The sequence below is a fragment of the Ailuropoda melanoleuca genome, chromosome 2 (genome assembly GCF_002007445.2).
Source record: "Ailuropoda melanoleuca isolate Jingjing chromosome 2, ASM200744v2, whole genome shotgun sequence".
NCBI lineage: Eukaryota > Metazoa > Chordata > Mammalia > Carnivora > Ursidae > Ailuropoda > Ailuropoda melanoleuca.
Window position 1 is genome coordinate 107,847,363 of NC_048219.1, and position 18,426 is coordinate 107,865,788.

Sequence of the window (18,426 nt, forward strand, 5' to 3'; positions counted from 1 at the left end):
ACTTAAAAAATTTTTCTTGTTTGATCTGTTAAAATAATCATCTTTCCAAAGCAATACACTATCTTTAAATTAGTAAAAATAAAGGACAATAAAACAACTGAGAAAGACAATGTTAAAGCATGGGATGGGTGATGCTAAGTGGCAGATGATAGCATCACATACGGCTATAAAGAAAAAATGAAAACAATTTACTTGTTGGCACATTTGATTATAGTATTTTTGTTCCAGTTTTATCATATGGTATTATATGACTTTTTGTTATATATGTATGTGTAAGTTCTTACTCACATTAAGCCAAAATCTACCATCCTATTAAGTTTCATTCATTGATAACAGTTTTGCCCCCTGAGGCCACAAAGACAAAAGTCTAATTCCTTTAAAACATGACAGAATCTTAAATATTTAAAGTCTTGCTCCTCCTAAGCCTTCTCTTTTTCAAATTCCTATAGGCATCATAAGATCAAGCACTATGTCTTACTCATCTTTATATTGCCAGCAGGTCTGAAATAATGTCTTAAATATAGTAGGCAATCAATAATATAGGCATTTGTAAAGATGAATATGAAATACTCTCACTATTCTTGTCACCCTTTCCCAGCTATGTTTGCATTTGTTAACACGCTTCCTACAATATGACTTTTAGTTCCCTCTCAGCTCCTCACATTCCTCCTCTCCATTGACCTTCTAAAACTCTCCTCCAACTGTTCCATTCCCATGACTATAACCAGTCCTGAGAAACAGCTCTACCTGGTAAATTCATATGTTCCACTCTGTACTGCCCCACTCTTCTTGCCCACTTGTTCAATTGTACCCACTGTATCTTCACTATCACATCAGGACTTTTCCGTCAACTGACCACTCCACTTTGACCATATCCACTACATCCTCCCTGTCTTCATGTCCTTCCTCACCTTGTGTGGATTTTCCAGTCCATACATTACCTTTCCTTTTATCAATATTGCATAATTTCCTTGTCCCTCAATCCATGCATCACAAGTTGGTAACAAAAATCTTGGATAGATCCATCCAAAAACCTTTCCTAAAACCATACCACAGTGCTGGGTGTTGCTGGGGAAATCAAAACTTTGAGAGCACTGGTTCCGCAACAAATCCAAAATTTCTGTTCTCAAATGGTTACTCAGTACTGCTACCAATTCTATCACACTAATCTCATGATCTCACTCCCCCTTTCAGCAATATTTCACACTATGTCGACATTCATCAAACATTCAATTCTCTACTTTTCCCTTTTTCTAAACACATAACTGTCTTTCCCACTCCCTGAAAAAAACAAAAGTCATCATACGCAAACTCCTGAAACTTCTTGTCACCCCAGAAACTATAGATACTCTCAATAACACCATGTAGCCATAAAAAAAGGATGGAATTATTTACGCATACAAAAAAGGACAAATAAAAAAACAATGTGTATGTTTATACTATCTAGTATCTGGGTAAAAAATATGAATTCCCTTGAAAATGAGCACAATTTTTGTGAAAAAATTAAAAACTACCTACAGTTTCCAGAAAAAAAGTGAGTGAAAGGGAGATTTTTCAAAGCATATACTCTTATTTAGATTTAGAAGGTTGAACAATGTGAAAATGTTGTCTTAAAAAACAACAAACCAAACTTGTACATCTAGTCATGTTTGTGCCTTTCATGCTTTAAAACCCCACAATGCAGGGGTTACAGGGCAGGAGCAATGGAGAGTTACTATTTAATGTTTGGAATGATGAATAAGTTCTGGAGATGGATGGTAGTGATGTTTGTACAACAATGTGAATGTACTGAATATAACTGAACTATAAACTTAAAAATGGTTAAAACAGTAAATATTCCTGGGGCGCCTGGGTGGCAGAGCGGTTAAGCGTCTGCCTTCGGCTCAGGGCGTGATCCCGGCATTATGGGATCGAGCCCCACGTCGGGCTCCTCTGCTATGAGCCTGCTTCTTCCTTCTCCCACTCCCCCTGCTTGTGTTCCCTCTCTCGCTGGCTGTCTCTATCTCTGTCTTATAAATAAATTAAAAAAATCTTTAAAAAAAAAACAGTAAATATTCCTATGTATATTTTACTAACAAAAAACTCCTATAACACTGATAACTAAAAAGGAAAAAATACCTTCCAGTGCTTTTTTACTGCTACTCTAATGAAGAAAAAGACCCCATATAATATGACCCATGCCGAACTCCATTTTGTCTTGAGACTCTCCTCTGTTAGTTCAAAAATATTCATATGACTGGAATACTTTTAGTTCCTCAAAGGCCTAGCAGTCTCTCTGGCTCTCAGCTTAGCACATAAAATTCCTCTTCCTGGAATGCAACTAGATATCACTTACTCACAGGATGCCCCTTCTGTCCTTTGTGACTTGATAGTTCACTCTGTTAAACTCTGCCATAACATCCTTTACTTCCCTTTTATGACACTTATCACAACTGTTATTATCTGGTTAGTGTTTGACTTGAGAACTCAGTGAAGGTTGGAACCACATAGGTCTCGCTCTCTAAAGCATATCTGATGCTTAATACATGACATGGCAAATAACAGATACCCTTTAAATATTTTTTGAATGAATGGATTAATAATGATTCCATATTCCAGATGTAGTCTAATCAATGAGTGGAGTAGAACCATCCCTTACTCTGAATGTTAATCTGAATAATACGTCCCAATATTACTTTATTTTTATCAGTTATGACAGACAGTAGACTTCAATTTAGCCTAGGGTTATTCAATATCAGAAGTCTTTTTGAACTAAAGTAGTGATAACAGGTGAGGATTTCTCAAATCCCTTCCACACAAAGCATACCTTCTAAGCATAAGTGCAAGATTTGTCCTATTAATTTTTATCTAATTATTTTTCAAACTTATCTCTGCCATTCAGTATATTAACTATTTCTCTCAGATTTGAGCCATTTGCAAATGGAAAAGACCTGACCTCTATTTAGCCCATGGATAAGAACATTAAATGTGACAGTGCTGAGGACAAAGTACAGTACAATTCCATAACAGACATTTCTTGAAGCTGACAAGACCTATTAATTAACACTTTTGGAAAATGGCTATAAATACCTTAAATATGTATTATCATTCAGCATTTTCCCCTCTCATAAAAATTTAGACAACTATTTCTCCCAAGAGATGGAAATGGCACAAAATATCAGCAGTAAAGCAAGTTTAGAAAATTTGATAAATTTTCATAAAAATATGCTGAGATATTCTTAACCTTTAAGCATGACATCAGAGAGGACAAATTTGTCTTCCCATAGTGTGCCTTTTGAAGGTGGCTGCTGATAACAGAATGCTTCACTGAATTATCTATGCGTCCTCTTTTTTTTGTAAAAGAACATTTATTGAAGTTGCCATTGCTGAGGTCTTTCTTACTATCAGGAAATGTGGAAAAAATGCAATATGAAGTCAAATACTAGGCAAACCATTTAATGTTGCCAGGTAATAAAGTGACAGAGGGGGGCTGGGTGATCTGTAAAGTCTTTTCTACATCTAATGTGCAAATGGTTGACAACTGAATGTGCTGCCTTATCCAAATCATATTTGCATTTATAGCATCCTCTAAATATAATGCAGTAGAGTGAATGATGTAAAGGATTGTGCATATGGGATGTTCTGCTTGAGTAATACTTTCTCTGTAAGTAGTTATCTATACCTAGACTTGTCATCTCCAAACCACATTTCTATTAGTATACTTCTATTTGTGATCATATATGTATCTAATAAACTTTATAAAGATAAAGTTGTATTTTTGCTCAAGCTTCATTTAACTTAATTTGAATATAGGCATGATATTTCAAATATAAAATATGGGTTAGAACTGAATAACTAACCATAACTTGCTTTCTACAAAATTATAGTGTGAAAATGACATCTTCACAAAAGCAAAACATTATGGGAAAAATGTAACATTCCAAACTAACTTAAAATGCCAGAAAGTGCCTTGATCTGAATCAGAGTCTGATACCATACTGGTTTCAAGGTAATGAAGAAAAGGAATAACATAAAAATTTTTAAATGGAATCTGGAAGAAAATGTCTTTTGAAAAGCATAATAATAATCTTAAAACAGTTTTCTCTAGTAAACAGAAAACAGAACACAATCTCCCAATCATAAAGCATTTCCAAAATATAAACTTTCCTTTGACATAGCATGTGTGTTAATAATCAAGAAAGAGACAGTTACACTTCTGTTGTCACATGAAAAGTCCTAATCAGAAAAGATGGAATGCTTTCTGACCATTTAGGATTTCCCAGTCCCCCAAAGATAAATCCAATTAATAAGTTTGTTTTATGTAAGCACATTTTTGGCATTTATATTCTGCAATAATTGTGACAAAGAGCTTCCTAACAATATGTAGTATCATGTCTATTTTGCATTATATCTTAAAACTTTTTGTTATTATTTTGTATAGAAAGACAATTGACTTTTTAATAGTAGCTTTGTGCTAGGACATCTTAATGAATTCTCTTTTGTGCATTTTTGAGCTGATCCTGTCATGTCTTCCAAATAAATAATACCAGCTGCAAATAATGATAATTTTGCCTTTTTCTTCCTAATTTTTACCTTTTTTTGTGGGTAATTAAACTGATTAGTGCTACCTGCATAAAGTAAACTGTGATGTCAGTGAACACCCTTGCTCCGGATTTCAAGTTTCATATGATACAGTGGCTTTGAGTATAGAACACATACACACATACACCTTAAGATTATTAAAAACCACATATTCACGGACTGGAAGAATTAATCTTGTTATAATGTCCACACTAATCAAAGCAACCTACAGAATCAATGCAATCCCTACTATAATACTAACGACATTTTTCACAGGACTAGAATAATCCTAAAATTCATATGGAATCAAAAAAGACCTCGAATAGCCAAAGCAATCTTGGAAAAAAAAAAAAAAAGAACACAGCCAGAGGTATCACAATACCTGATTCCAAGATATAATACAAAGACACAGTATTCATAGAATATGGCACTGGCACAAAAACAAACACATAGATTAATGGAATGGGATAGACAGCCCAGAAATAAACCCACACTTACATGGTCAATTAATTTATAACAAAGGGGGCAAGAATATATGATGGGGGTAAAGACAGTTTTTTCAATAAATGGTGATGTGAAAACTGGACAGCTACATATGCAAAAAAAATGAAAGTATACCACTTTCTTACACCATACACAAAAATAAAATTAAAATGGATTAAAGACCTAAATGTGAGATCTTAAACCATAAAACTCCTAGAAGAAAATATAAGCAGGAATCTTTTAGACATCACCCTTAGCAACATATTTATGGACTGTCTGCTCAGGCAAGGGAAACAAAAGTGAAAATAAACTATTAGACTATACCAAACTAAAAAACTTTTGCAAAGCAAAAGAAACTATCAACAAAATAAAAAGGCAACCTAGAGAATGGGGAAAGATATTTGCAGTGATATATCCAATAAGGGGTTAATATCCAAAATATATTAGGACTTATAAAACTGAACATCAAAAAAGCAAACAATGTGATTAAAAAATGGGCAGAGGATCTGAATATACATTTTCCCTAGGAAAAAATCAGATAGCCAATACACACATGGAAAGATGCTCAATCAACACTGCTAATCATTAAGGAAATGCAAATCTGAATGTGCTGCCTTCTCCAAATCATATTTGTATTTACAGCTTCCTCTAATATAACCCAGTCAGAATGGCTAGCATCAAAAAAAAAAAAAAATAACAAATGTTGCCAAGGATGTGGAGAAAAGGAATCCCTGTGCACTGTTACTGGGAATGTAAACTGGTGCAACCGCTGTGGAAAACAATATGGAGGTTCCTCAAAAAAATTAAGAGAAACACCATTTGATCCAGTAATTCCACTAGTGGGTATTTACCCAAAGAAAACAAAAACACTAATTCAAAATACACATGCACCCCTAGGTTTATAGTAGCATCATTTACAATAGCCAAATTATGGAAGCAGCCCAAGTGTCCACTGATAGATGAATGGATAAAGAAAATGTGGTGTATAAATACAAAAAATAAACATCAGCCATAAAAAGGAATGATATCTTGCCATTTAAGACAACACGGATGGACCTAGAGGGTATTACGCTAACTGAAGTAAGACAGAGAAAGACAAATACCATATGATTTAACTTATACGTGGAATCTAAAAAACAAAATAAATGAATAAACAAACAAAATACACTATTAAATATAGGGAACAGGGGCGCCTGGGTGGCACAGCAGTTAGGCGTCTGCCTTCGGCTCAGGGCGTGATCCCGGCATTATGGGATTAAGCCCCACATCAGGCTCCTCCGCTATGAGCCTGCTTCTTCCTCTCCCAGTCCCCCTGCTTGTGTTCCCTCTCTCGCTGGCTGTCTCTATCTCTGTCGAATAAATAAATAAAAATCTTTAAAAAAATAAAAATGAAAAAATAAATATAGGGAACAAACTGATAATTGCCAGAAGGGAGTGGAGGTGGGAAGCTGGATAAAATAGGTGAAGGGGATTAAGAGGTACAATTTTCCAGTTATAGAATAAATAAGACATGGAGGTGAAAGGTCAGTATGTGGGATAAAGTCAATAACATTGTAATAATGTTGCACGGTGACAGATGGTGACCACACTTACTGTGGTGAGCACTGAGTAATGTACAGAATTGTCAAATAACTATGTTATCACTGTATGTTAACTATACTTCAATAATTTAAAAATTATTAAATACTACAAAAGGGTGGATGCTGAATTTTATAAAATTTTATCTCAGCATACATGGAAATGATGTAAAGAAGTTTTTCTTTTCATTAGCAGCCTGACTATATTAATACATTTTCTAATATTAAACTATACTTGCTGATGTGAATTCCATTTGCATATGGTTAACATATTACATCTTTTTATGAGTTTCTGGTTTATATTAATATTGAGGCTTTCTACATTTATAATCTTAAGTAAAAAAGGCCCTTGGTTTTTTTTCCGTATGATTTTGTCTGATTTTGCTATCAGTGTTAAAATGCCTTCATACAGATAATTTGGAAGGACTCTTTCTATCTCTGTGCTCTATAGCCCTTTAAAAAGCATCAAAACACACTAGGATTATTTTAAAGACTTGTAGAAAGGATAAAGGAAAACATAAACACACACATACACATACACAGGGAAAAAGTGTGAGTGACTCATATCACAGACAAAGAGCTGCCTACTATAATATATAAAGACTTCCAATATATTGGTAAGAAAAAAAAATAGCCAGTAACTTTAATAGGAGGAAGGGCAAAGAACATAAACAGACAATAAGCAGGAAAAAAGTATAAATGTCTCTTACATGTTTGAAAAAATGTTCAGCTGCATTTAATAACATAAGAAGGCAACAGTCAGAAGACATTGGCAAGATAAAATAATTTATATTGGAACAGGTTGGGAAAGTGTGGGGAAAGAAACAATCTTACTGCTTCTGGGAATATAAATTAGTATAATGTTGGTGGATGCAGCAGTTTGCAACAATCTTAAAAATATAAAAATACACATGTCCTTTTGAAACAGCAATTCCAATTCTTTAAGTTTATCCTACAGATTTAGTACTGTGTGTGTGACATGAAATATTAAAGTAGCTCATAATTATTGAGTGCTCACTGTGTGCCACTGACTGTTCGAGGCCTTTATAAATATTAGCTAATGTAAGTCTCCTAATAACTCTCTGACATAGGAATAATTTTCTCTTTTTACAGCTGAAGACACTAAGGTATGGGGAGGTAAAGTTATTTTCATAAAATGAAATGTGGTAAGTACTGGATATGAATATAAAAGACAGGTGGTCTACCTAGTTTTGCATGCTTTTTACCAATATAATGTATTGCTTCTCAAAATGTGCAAGAATATTCATTGTGGTATTGTATGCAACAGCTATGTACCACAAACAGACGTCTATTAGTAGTAGACTAAATAAATTATAGTGCATGCAAACGGTGGAATATACTCAGCATTTAAAAATAAAAACATGTCAAAGCTCTTTTAGGAAAAGATATGGAAGGATCTCTAATACATATTAGGTGAAGAGAGCAAACCGCAGAACAATGTGTGCCTTTTATTATTATATATGTAGAAATAAAATGAAACAATTTTATACATACATAATCACATACGCTCTTTCACGCATGGAATATCTCCAGAAGGATACACAACAAATTGCCAACACTGGCTACTTGGGAAGGAAATGGCTGTCTGGGAGACATGAGAAGGATGGGAACTTACTTTTCAATTTTGAACATTGTGCACATTTATCCAGTCAATACAAATAAATAATTTCAAAAATAAAATGGAAGGTAAAAAATTAAAGAAAAAAATGCCATTATCTACTTTTTTTAAAAAAGATTTTCTTTATTTATTTGACAGAGAGAGAGACAGTGAGAGAGGGAACACAAGCAGGGGGAGTGGGAGAGGGAGAAGTAGGCATCCCGTTGAGCAGGGAGCCCGATGTGGGGCTCGATCCCAGGACCGTGGGATGATGACCTGAGCCAAAGGCAGACGCTTAACGACTGAGCCACCCAGGCACCCCTATCTACTTCTTTTATTTATTTTATATATAGGTATTTCACACAAGATTTTATTTTTTTAATTTTAAAAAAAGATTTATTTATTTGAGAGGGAGAGAGAGAGAGAGCACGAGTCCGGGGGGAGGGGCACAGGGAGAGGGAGATGAAGACTCCCCACTGAGCAGGGAGCCTGATGTGGGGCTTGATCCCAGGATTCTGAGATCATGACCTGAGCGAAATTAACTGCCTGAGCCACCCAGGCGCCCCACAAGATTTTACTTGACGAAATTATTCCATAGCTACCACAAATTTGAAAAGCACTGCAACAAAGAATGACTAATAAAACCTTAATATTCACAGTAAATATGTGAGAATTAAAATTTATAAAAGTAGTTTGTCATACCTGATATGTGCATTACAGTATCTTTTGGCATACTCAGTCCATGTTCCAAATTTTTGTGGAAAAAGAGCTTCAATCTGCATGAAAAGCTGTAACAATACAAGTGTTCTCAATATGTTGCAATATTTTCAAGTAAATATTATTATGATAAATGTAGCTTAAAAATATCAAAGAGTAAAAAAGAAAATCCACCTCTTCTTTCTCAAATCTCCTCCTTTTCTTCCATCCACCCATCTCTGCCACCCTATTCTTCAGTGATAACTGCTATACTTTTCCCTAATATACATTTATATATTTGTGTGCCTACATAGGGATATGTATATATTCTTTTATTCACATGAAGATGATATTATACATATAAAACTCAGATTCTGTCCCCTAACATGTCTTAGATAACATTAGAGTACATATACATCTATTTTTACTTAGTTTTAAAAATTACTAAGCAATGGTATAACTCTAATAAAGCACCATTTAAAAGTTCATAACACCATTATGTAGAAGTACTGTGAAATATTTAAACAATCTCCTGATCATGGACATATAGGCTGTTTCTAGCTTCTATACAATTACAAAAGTTAATAACTTCAGGTAAGTCTATGTGTGTGTATGTGTGCATATATATATGTAGGTGTAGGTATATGTATCTACAGCTCACCTATCAATCATTTATCTATTTATCAATTCATCCACCCACCCACCCACTCGCCAATCTGTATTTCCATTAGATGAGTCCGTAGATATATTTTTAGAAATAAAATAGGTGGGTTTAAGATATATGCTTCTTGAAGTTTGATGGATGTTACTCTGTTTCACTATAAAAAGCAGGTCCCATCAATAGTATCATGAAATCTTTTCATTTTTATAACTTTGATAGGCTGCCCACAGTAGTGTCTCACTGTTATTTTAGGATACCTTTTTAAAAGAGCTGCTTCAGTGAGAAATAATTCATATAACACTTTCATTATTCACACTTTTAAAGTGTACAATTCAGTGGGTCTTAGCATATTCACAGTGCCTCACTTGCCACTATCTAATTCTTAAGTATTTTTATCACTATAGACAAGAAACCCATACCCACTACTAGTCATTTCGCATTCTCCCTCTCCCTCAATCCTGGAAATCACTGTTTGCCTATTTCCACTGATTCTTATTTCCATTACTTAGCTTTTCTGGATATTTCACATAAACAGACTCAAACAATATATAGCCTCTGTGTCTGACTTCATTCACTTAGCTAATGCTTTCAAGGTACACCCATGTTGTAGAAAGTATCAATATTTCATTCCTGTTTATGGCTGCATTTTCTTTATTCATTCATCAGTTATGGACACTGGCTTCTTACTACTTTTTGGATATTATAAAATAATGCTATTATGAACATGTCTATACAGTTTTTTAATGAACATATATTTTCAGTTTTTTGTGTATAAACTTAAAAATGGAATTGCTACATCTTATGGTGACTGTATTTTTAACTTGCTAAGTAATTGCCAGTGTGTTTTCCAAGGAGTGAAATTTATAGCTGTATATGTCTCTATTAAAAAAAAAAGGTCTCGAATCAATAATCTAACTTCCTACCTTCAGACACTGGGAAAGAAAAGAGTATACAAAACACAAAACAGACAGAGGAATAACATAATAAAGACTAGAATGGAAATAAACAACATAGAGAATGGAAAAACAACAGAAAAAATAATCAATGAAACCAAATATTGGTATTTGAAAGACCAAGAAAAATTGACAAAATTTTAGCTTAGAATAACCAAATTAAAAAAAGAGAGAGAAAAGACTCAAGTTACTAAAATCCGAAATAAAAGAGGGGATATTACTATTAACCTCATAGAAACACAAAGGATTATAAAGGAGTATTATGAACAACTGTATGCTAATAACCCAGATACCTTAGATAAAATGGAAAAATTCCTACAAAGACACAAAGTATCAAACTGACTCAAGAAGGAATACACAATCTGAACAGACATATATAGTCAGTGAAGAGACTGAATGATTAATTTAAAAACTATCCACAAAGAAAAACTCAGGCCCAGACGGCTTCACCACAAAATTCTACCAAATATTTAAAAAAGAAGTAATACCAATGTTTCACAAACTCCTCTTAAAAACAGAAAAGGAGAGAATATTTCCCACCTCATTCTGTGAAACCAGAATTGCTTTAATACCAAAACCAAAGACATAACAATAAAACTACAGATCACTATTTCTTGTGAATATACACACAAAAATGAACAACAAAATAGAGCAAGCTGAATCCAGCAACAAATAAAAAGGATAACATACAGTCAAGAGAGATTTATCATGGACTGTAAGGTTGGTTTAACATCTGAAAATCAATGAACACAATACACCCTATCAATAGCTATTTCCCACACTTGGCTTACTAATCAATAATAAAAATGGCTACTGTATGTTGAGTGCTTACCATGTGCCAGGGCACATACCAAGGAACTTTCAACTAGTATTTCCTTTAATTCTTAAGATCCTACAAGACAAAAAGTACGTTTTTTTTCTATGACTCAGAGTTCATTAATGGAAAGGGCTTCTACTAGTTTACAATGACCCTTACAGACTCATAAGAATTTCATTCATCATTTCTTCTTCCCAACCCTTTAACTACTCCATACTCTACACAGCTCTTAGAGTGATAAGGCTAAATGGGGGTATCAAACAAATGCCTTATTTCTCTATCTAAGTAGTAATTATTCTACCTGATCTGAACATAAGTTCAGATACATATACCTTCCCAAACACTGATTTTTTTAAAAGATTTATTTATTTATTTATTTATTTATTTATTTATTTATTTAATAGAGTGCAAGTAGAGATAGGGGCAGAGGGAGAGGGAGAGAGGGAGAATCTTGAACAGACTCTATGCTCAGCATGGAGACCTAAGTGGGGCTCATCTCACGACTCCGAAATCATGACATGAGCCAAAACCAAGAGTTCGACACTCAACTGACTGAGCCACCCAGGCGTCACCCAAATATGTATCTTGAAGTAAAAGAGAAACAGAAAGAAGTTCTGTAATGCAATTCAAAAGATACAAAATAGATTAAACTCCAATCCCAAGGAGCTTATAATATCAAACAAACTAGATAAATGAAGACTAAAACCATCTAAGAATCACAAGCACAAATGTGATGAATACTACAAATGTATATTAAATATGAAAATCTTATACTGAATGTAAAAACGATTTTTTATATACATGTACAAGCACAGGTTAAGGTTCATATGTAAACAGAGAAAACAGTCATAGTAAACGATATATTTAATTATTAATAGCCATCTAGAAATTTCCAATGATTTTTTTTGGTGAAAGTGTTTTTTTAAGCCAAAATTTAAGGATTTTAATACCTCTTCAGGCCTTCCCAAAGCTGGAGTTCCTGTAAGAAGAATGGCTCGTTTGGCTTTCTGTACTATTGGCAATAAAATCTTGCTGCGGGTTGCATTCCTGGACTTCATGTAGTGTGATTCATCCACTATAACTACTTTGAATTTCTGATTATTCAATGCATCTATCAAAGTCTCTGCATCTTTGGTTAAAAGACCATAACCCAGAACTGTTACTTTGCTGGTCGATATTCTCCTAGAAAAGAAAAAATCCATTAATTTGAAAATATTTCAGTAACCAAGTCAATCATAAACAACACAACTCTTTGGGAGAAGGAAAATAAAATAAGAGGAAAAATAAAAAGGGATGGTATTACACTGCTAAAACTCAATTTCTCTTAAGATTTTATAGTTTTCAGGTATGATTAACCAGAATCCAAAATTTAAAGTTTTGGTTAACCAAAACCAAATATTTGGTTAAATGGTCTTTGGAAGAGTTTGACATCCACCAAGCCACAATTTACCAGGATAAGGACATTATTCTTTAATAATATTTCTTCCAGGCATCTAGAATCATGGATAAAGTGGATACTCAAATATTAGTTGACTATTCATTAAAGCCTTCCCACAAAGAGGATAGCAGTATTTTTTTTTTTAGAAAGATTTTATTTATTTATTTGACCTAGAGAAAGACAGCCAGTGAGAGAGGGAACACAAGCAGGGGAGTGGGAGAGGAAGAAGCAGGCTCCCAGCAGAGCAGGGAGCCCGATGCGGGGCTCAATCCCAGGACCCTGGGATCACACCCTGGGCCGAAGGCAGATGCTTAAAGACTGAGCCACCCAGGCGCCCCCATATTTTCTTTTTCTTTTCTTTCCTTCTTTTTTTTAATGATAATTTTTATTATATTATGTTAGTCACCATTCAGTACATCTTTAGTTTTTTGATGTTGTGTTCCATGATTCATTATTTGCGTATAACACCCAGTGCTCCATGCAATATATGCCCTCCTTAATACCCATCACCTGCCTATCCCAATCCCCCATCCCCCCCCCAAGCCCTCAGTTTGTTTCCCAGAGTCCATAGTCTCTCATGGTTCATTCCCCCTTCTGTTTACCTGCCCCCCCCTTCATTCTTCCTTTCCTTCTCCTACCGATCTTCCTGCTATACAGCAGTATTTTTCAAGCCAGGTGCTATTGGACTTTTGAGGACAATACTTAGCATTGCAGGGCTGTCCAGTGCACTGCAAGGCATTTCATATTCCTGGACTGTCACATTAAAGGCCACCAGAGTGCTTGAAATTGTGACAACAAAAATTCACTGGCTGAGGGGTGAACTGAAGCATGGGAAAGAGGAGAGGAGGATACTACTTAATGCAGACAAACACTGGTCTAAAGACACTGTTCATATTTTGAACTACCTAATTATTCAGACATCTGTAGTATTCTTTACCATACTTGCAATGAAATTATTCATATACATATTTATCTCCCTTGCTACCTCATAAAACTAATGAGGACAAAGAATGTGTCTTACTCATCTTTGTATATACAGTGCTAGGCTCCTAATCAGTTTGTAGAATGAAATAAATGGATGAATAAATTTATTAACAATAAAACACATTAATTACTTTTGCATTTTCTGTATCACCAGTAAAAATATACAGGATAGAGTCAATCTTCTGCAGTTCTCTACCCTTTAAGAGAAATGGCAGAACTCCTTAAAAGCACAACACAATATAACAATTGCATTTAAATATTTTTAAATTCATTTATATTTAAAATTTTAATTTCAGTGTAGTTAACATACGGTGTTGTATTAGTTTCAGGTATACAATATAGTGACTCAACAATTCCATATATCACTCAGTGATCATCAAGGTAAGTGTACCCTTAATTCCTTTCCCCTATCTCATTCATCCACCCCATCTACCTCCCCTCTAAAAAGCATCTGTTTGTTTTCTACAGGTAAAAGTCTGTTTCTTGGTTTGTCTCTTTTTTTCCTCCTTGTTCGTTTGTTTGTTTCTTAAATACCACATAAAGTGAGATCATATGATATCTGTCTTTCTCCAATTGACTTATTTCACTTAGTATTATACTCTGTAACACTGCAGGTTGGTGTAAATGACAAGATTTCATTCTTTTTTATGGCTGAATAGTATCCCATTACATATATATCTATCTATATGTATATGTATATGTACATACCACATCTTCTTCATCTATTCATCCACCAATGGACACTTGGGCTGATTCCATAATTTGGGTATTGTAAATAATGTTGCAATTAGTGTTTTCATATTCTTAGGGGAAATACCCAGTATGATCATATGGTAGTTTTTTTTTTTTATTAAGATTTTATTTATTTATTTGACAGAGATAGAGACAGCTAGTGAGAGAGGGAACACAAGCAGGGGGAGTGGGAGGAAGAAGCAGGCTCATAGCAGAGGAGCCTGATGTGGGGCTCGATCCCATAAAGCCGGGATCACGCCCTGAGCTGAAGGCAGACGCTTAACCGCTGTGCCACCCAGGCGCCCCAGTTTTTTTTTTTTTTTAATTCAACTTAGTTAACCTATAATATAGTATTGGTTTCAGGAACAGAATTTATTGATTCATGACTTACATACAATACCCAGGGCTCATCACAACTAGTGCCCTCTTTAATGCCCATCACCCATTTAGCACATCCTCCCAGCAACCTCCCCTCCCTCAACCCTCAACCCTCAGTTTCTTCTCTATAGTTAAGGGTCTCTTATGGTTTGCTCCCGATTATCATACAGTATTTTTCTTTCTCTGACCGATTTATTTTGCTTACCATAACATTCTACTTCCATCCATATTGTTGCAAATGGAAAGATTTTATTCTTTTAGATTGCTGAGTAATATCCCATTTGTTTATATATACCACATCCTCTTTATCCATTCATCAGTCAATGGACATTTGGGCTCTTTCCATAATTTGGCTATTCTTGATAGTGCTATTTTAAAGTTGGAGTGCATGTGCCCCTTCCAATCAGCACTTTTGTATCCTTTGGATAAATCCCTAGTAGTGCAAATGCTGGGTTGTAGGTAGTTCTGTTAACTTTTTGAGGAACCTGCATACTGTTTTCGCAGAGTAGCTGCACCAGTTTTCATTCCCACTACTATTATTGTACTAATATCAAGTAGTTCCTTTATTTTTGTTAATAAATATTTCAAGTATTTGAGTGTTCCCATGTTGTGTGCATAATATTAATAATTGCATGTTTTTCTTAATGTTAACTACATTTTAAGCCCTGGGTAAAACTAGCTAATACAGAGACTTAAAATTTTCTTATTGTAGTCAAACACCAGAAAAGCTTTCAGAAGAAAAGTGTAGGGTGAATATTACTAACTTAGGTATACTGAACCATATACAGAAGACAAGGGCTTGAATGTCCACTGCGGAACAGCTCAGGTTAAGTGGCATATGCCAAAAAGAGTTGACTGTATTTTAGTGAATACATATTGCCAGATATTGGTATACATCTAAAGCTGTTTCTTAAGCACTTGGAAGACACTGGTTAAGTTTTTCTTTCCCTAAGGTGACATCTTCCAGAAAAGTTATAATCTGGGTTGTAGTACTATCTAACAGATACCAAATGTTATCCAAATAAAAATATTCACCTCTATTTAATTGTAGAACAGTATTTCCTAAATAATAAGGAAAACTAGATGAACTAAATAAGACTACAGAAGATATATATTTTAAGAAAATAAAATATAGCTAACAAAAAGTGGCTATAAAGGCCTCAGTCCAGTCTACATTCTCTAAGTCTTATATTTTATGCAATTTTATTGGAGAAGAGGAAATTTATAATTACTGCCAACATTTTATTTTGACCATGCAAATACTGTCCAAATTTCCTTAGGCCCGTAAAAATACATTCTATAGAATTTTAGTTCAAAAGTCAAAAGTGAAAAGGAACTACTTTGGCAGGACATTCACAAAGGCAAACATTATTTCTACAAATATTCTTTATGTTAACAATCCTACAGAATATAATACAATAAAATCATAATAAAAATGTAATTATTAACAGATTTATTTCAAATATGTATATTGTCTTTTATTTGAGGTTCAGCAAGTGGTAATTATGAACTTCTGGAAACATGATAATTTGTATAATTCACCTAGAAACACAATGTGATAAATTATCAATATTCAAATAGATTGGTCTATCCCAATGGCTAGAAAACAAATTTTAAAAACCCAGTAGCTGTATTATGATTTATTTTTGAGGAGACACTTCAAATATTCACAAAGCAAGTATTTTCAATATAAAAATATTAAAATTATAAATTAATGTAAGAAAATATAACTGGTCAATACTAATTTTGAGTTATATATAAAACTTGCATATTAACCAACAAAGTGGAAAGCAAAATCTGCCTTTGCTGCAGAAAGTAAAAGCTCACAAGCTTCAAATTAATCATTGAAAAGTTGAGAAATTTAATTTTCAACCCCAAAATCATCAGTTTTAGGTATAAAGTATATATAAAATAGATATATTACATAAATCTTCAAAAGTATACATATTTATGTTTACTTTAAAAATATATCATAAAGGAATTTAACATAAAATATACTGTTGGGTTTTAGATAAGCAATTCATATTTAAAAATGTAAAATAAAATTCTCCACACTATTCTCTTAGTTTTAAATTATGACTTATAGATTATACTTTATTCCAAACCTCAGTATATACTAAATACATGCAAGGCTTTTTTTTTCCCCTTAATGATTAAAAAGTTGTTCTTACCCCACATCAGTTTTATTCTGAATAACACTGATACCTTCTGGACCCAGCTCTGGGATCCATTTCTCTATTTCTTCTGTCCAAGGATATCTCAGAGATGAAGGGACCACTATTAAAAGAGGCCATTCCTCCTTATAGAAGTAAGCAATTGCAATTGCCTGGATTGTCTTTCCTAGGCCCATCTAAAATAAAAATTAAAAATACATAAATACCTAAGTAGATAAATGCTGAAGTATGTTGAAAGAAAATATTTATCAAATATTTACTTAAGAGTATTATCATCAAAATAATTTTCCATGTAAAATCAATTGATTTACATAGTTAATAAAGAGTACAAGATTATGATGACCTTTAAAATTCATTAAACAAATTGTGTTATTTTCTAACCATTTGTGACTGGACTTAGAGACAAAACAACCTGTTATTTAAAATATTAATTATATTGGGTTCATATAACTTAATTTTATAAAGATGTATGTGACCATTTATAAGTTCTTCTCTTAAAACAAGGGTAAATGCCTTAACTATATATCACAATATCATGTTATTTAAAAGCTCGAATAAGCCCTAAATCATGCACATTTTACAAAAGTAAGCATAGAAAGGTTAAATTTTCTATTCAACTTAACAATTAACTGAATGCAAAACTAGTGTGAAAGTCCAGGTCTCTGGTGTTTTTCCACTTGTTTTCATACTTACATCATAATGCCCCATTTCTAAGTGGTACCAGTTTAAAAAGTAGTTACTAAATGAATGTTTTTAGTGATTTTGTTCCTAACACCCAGAATATGAAGACAACCCAAATTGTACTTCAACTGGTACATGGATAAAAACTGTGGTACACCCATGTAATAGAATACTATTTATCAATAAAAAGGGAGCAAACTATTGCTATACACAACAACACGAGTGAGACGCAAATGCATTTTGCTAAATGAAAGAAGTCAAACTCAAAAGCCACATACCATATGATTCCATGTGTATGTCATACAGAAAACATCAAAGTCAGGAAGTGGGAGGAGAGCAGCATGAGGAAACTTTTGAGATGATAGGGCTGTTTTGTATTTTGATTGTGGTGAAAATTACATGTCTGTACGCATTTGTCAACTTATAATCGTGCATTTAAAAAGGATGACTTTACCTAAGAGAGTGAAGTACACCTCAATAACACTGACTTTTAAAAAAAAAGTAGGTATGGGGGCGCCTGGGTGGCTCAGTCGTTAAGCGTCTGCCATTGGCTCAGGGCGTGATCCCAGAGTCCTGGGTCGAGCCCCACATCAGGCTCCTCCACTGGGAGCCTGCTTCTTCCTCTCCCACTCCCCCTGCCTGTGTTCCCTCTCACTGGCCGTCTCTCTGTCAAA

The 18,426-nt window shown here is 34.0% G+C and overlaps 1 protein-coding gene across 9 annotated transcripts in view; it reads right to left on the reverse strand.

The window, feature by feature from the left end:
• The window catches only part of ZRANB3 (zinc finger RANBP2-type containing 3), a 297,893-nt gene that overhangs the window by 123,681 nt on the left and 155,786 nt on the right, over positions 1-18,426 (reverse strand). For 6 of the 9 annotated variants that reach the window (XM_034654466.1, XM_034654464.1, XM_034654467.1 and 3 more), the window contains 3 exons: positions 17,069-17,247; positions 12,316-12,547; positions 8,941-9,026 (listed from right to left, as the gene is read on the reverse strand). In XM_034654466.1, the coding sequence (XP_034510357.1) occupies positions 8,941-9,026; positions 12,316-12,547; positions 17,069-17,247 (497 nt within the window). Of the gene's footprint in view, positions 1-8,940; positions 9,027-11,380; positions 11,441-12,315; positions 12,548-17,068; positions 17,248-18,206; positions 18,322-18,426 lie in introns of those variants that run through there. The other 3 variants (XM_011226860.3, XM_034654470.1, XM_034654472.1) reach the window with 3 other exon arrangements.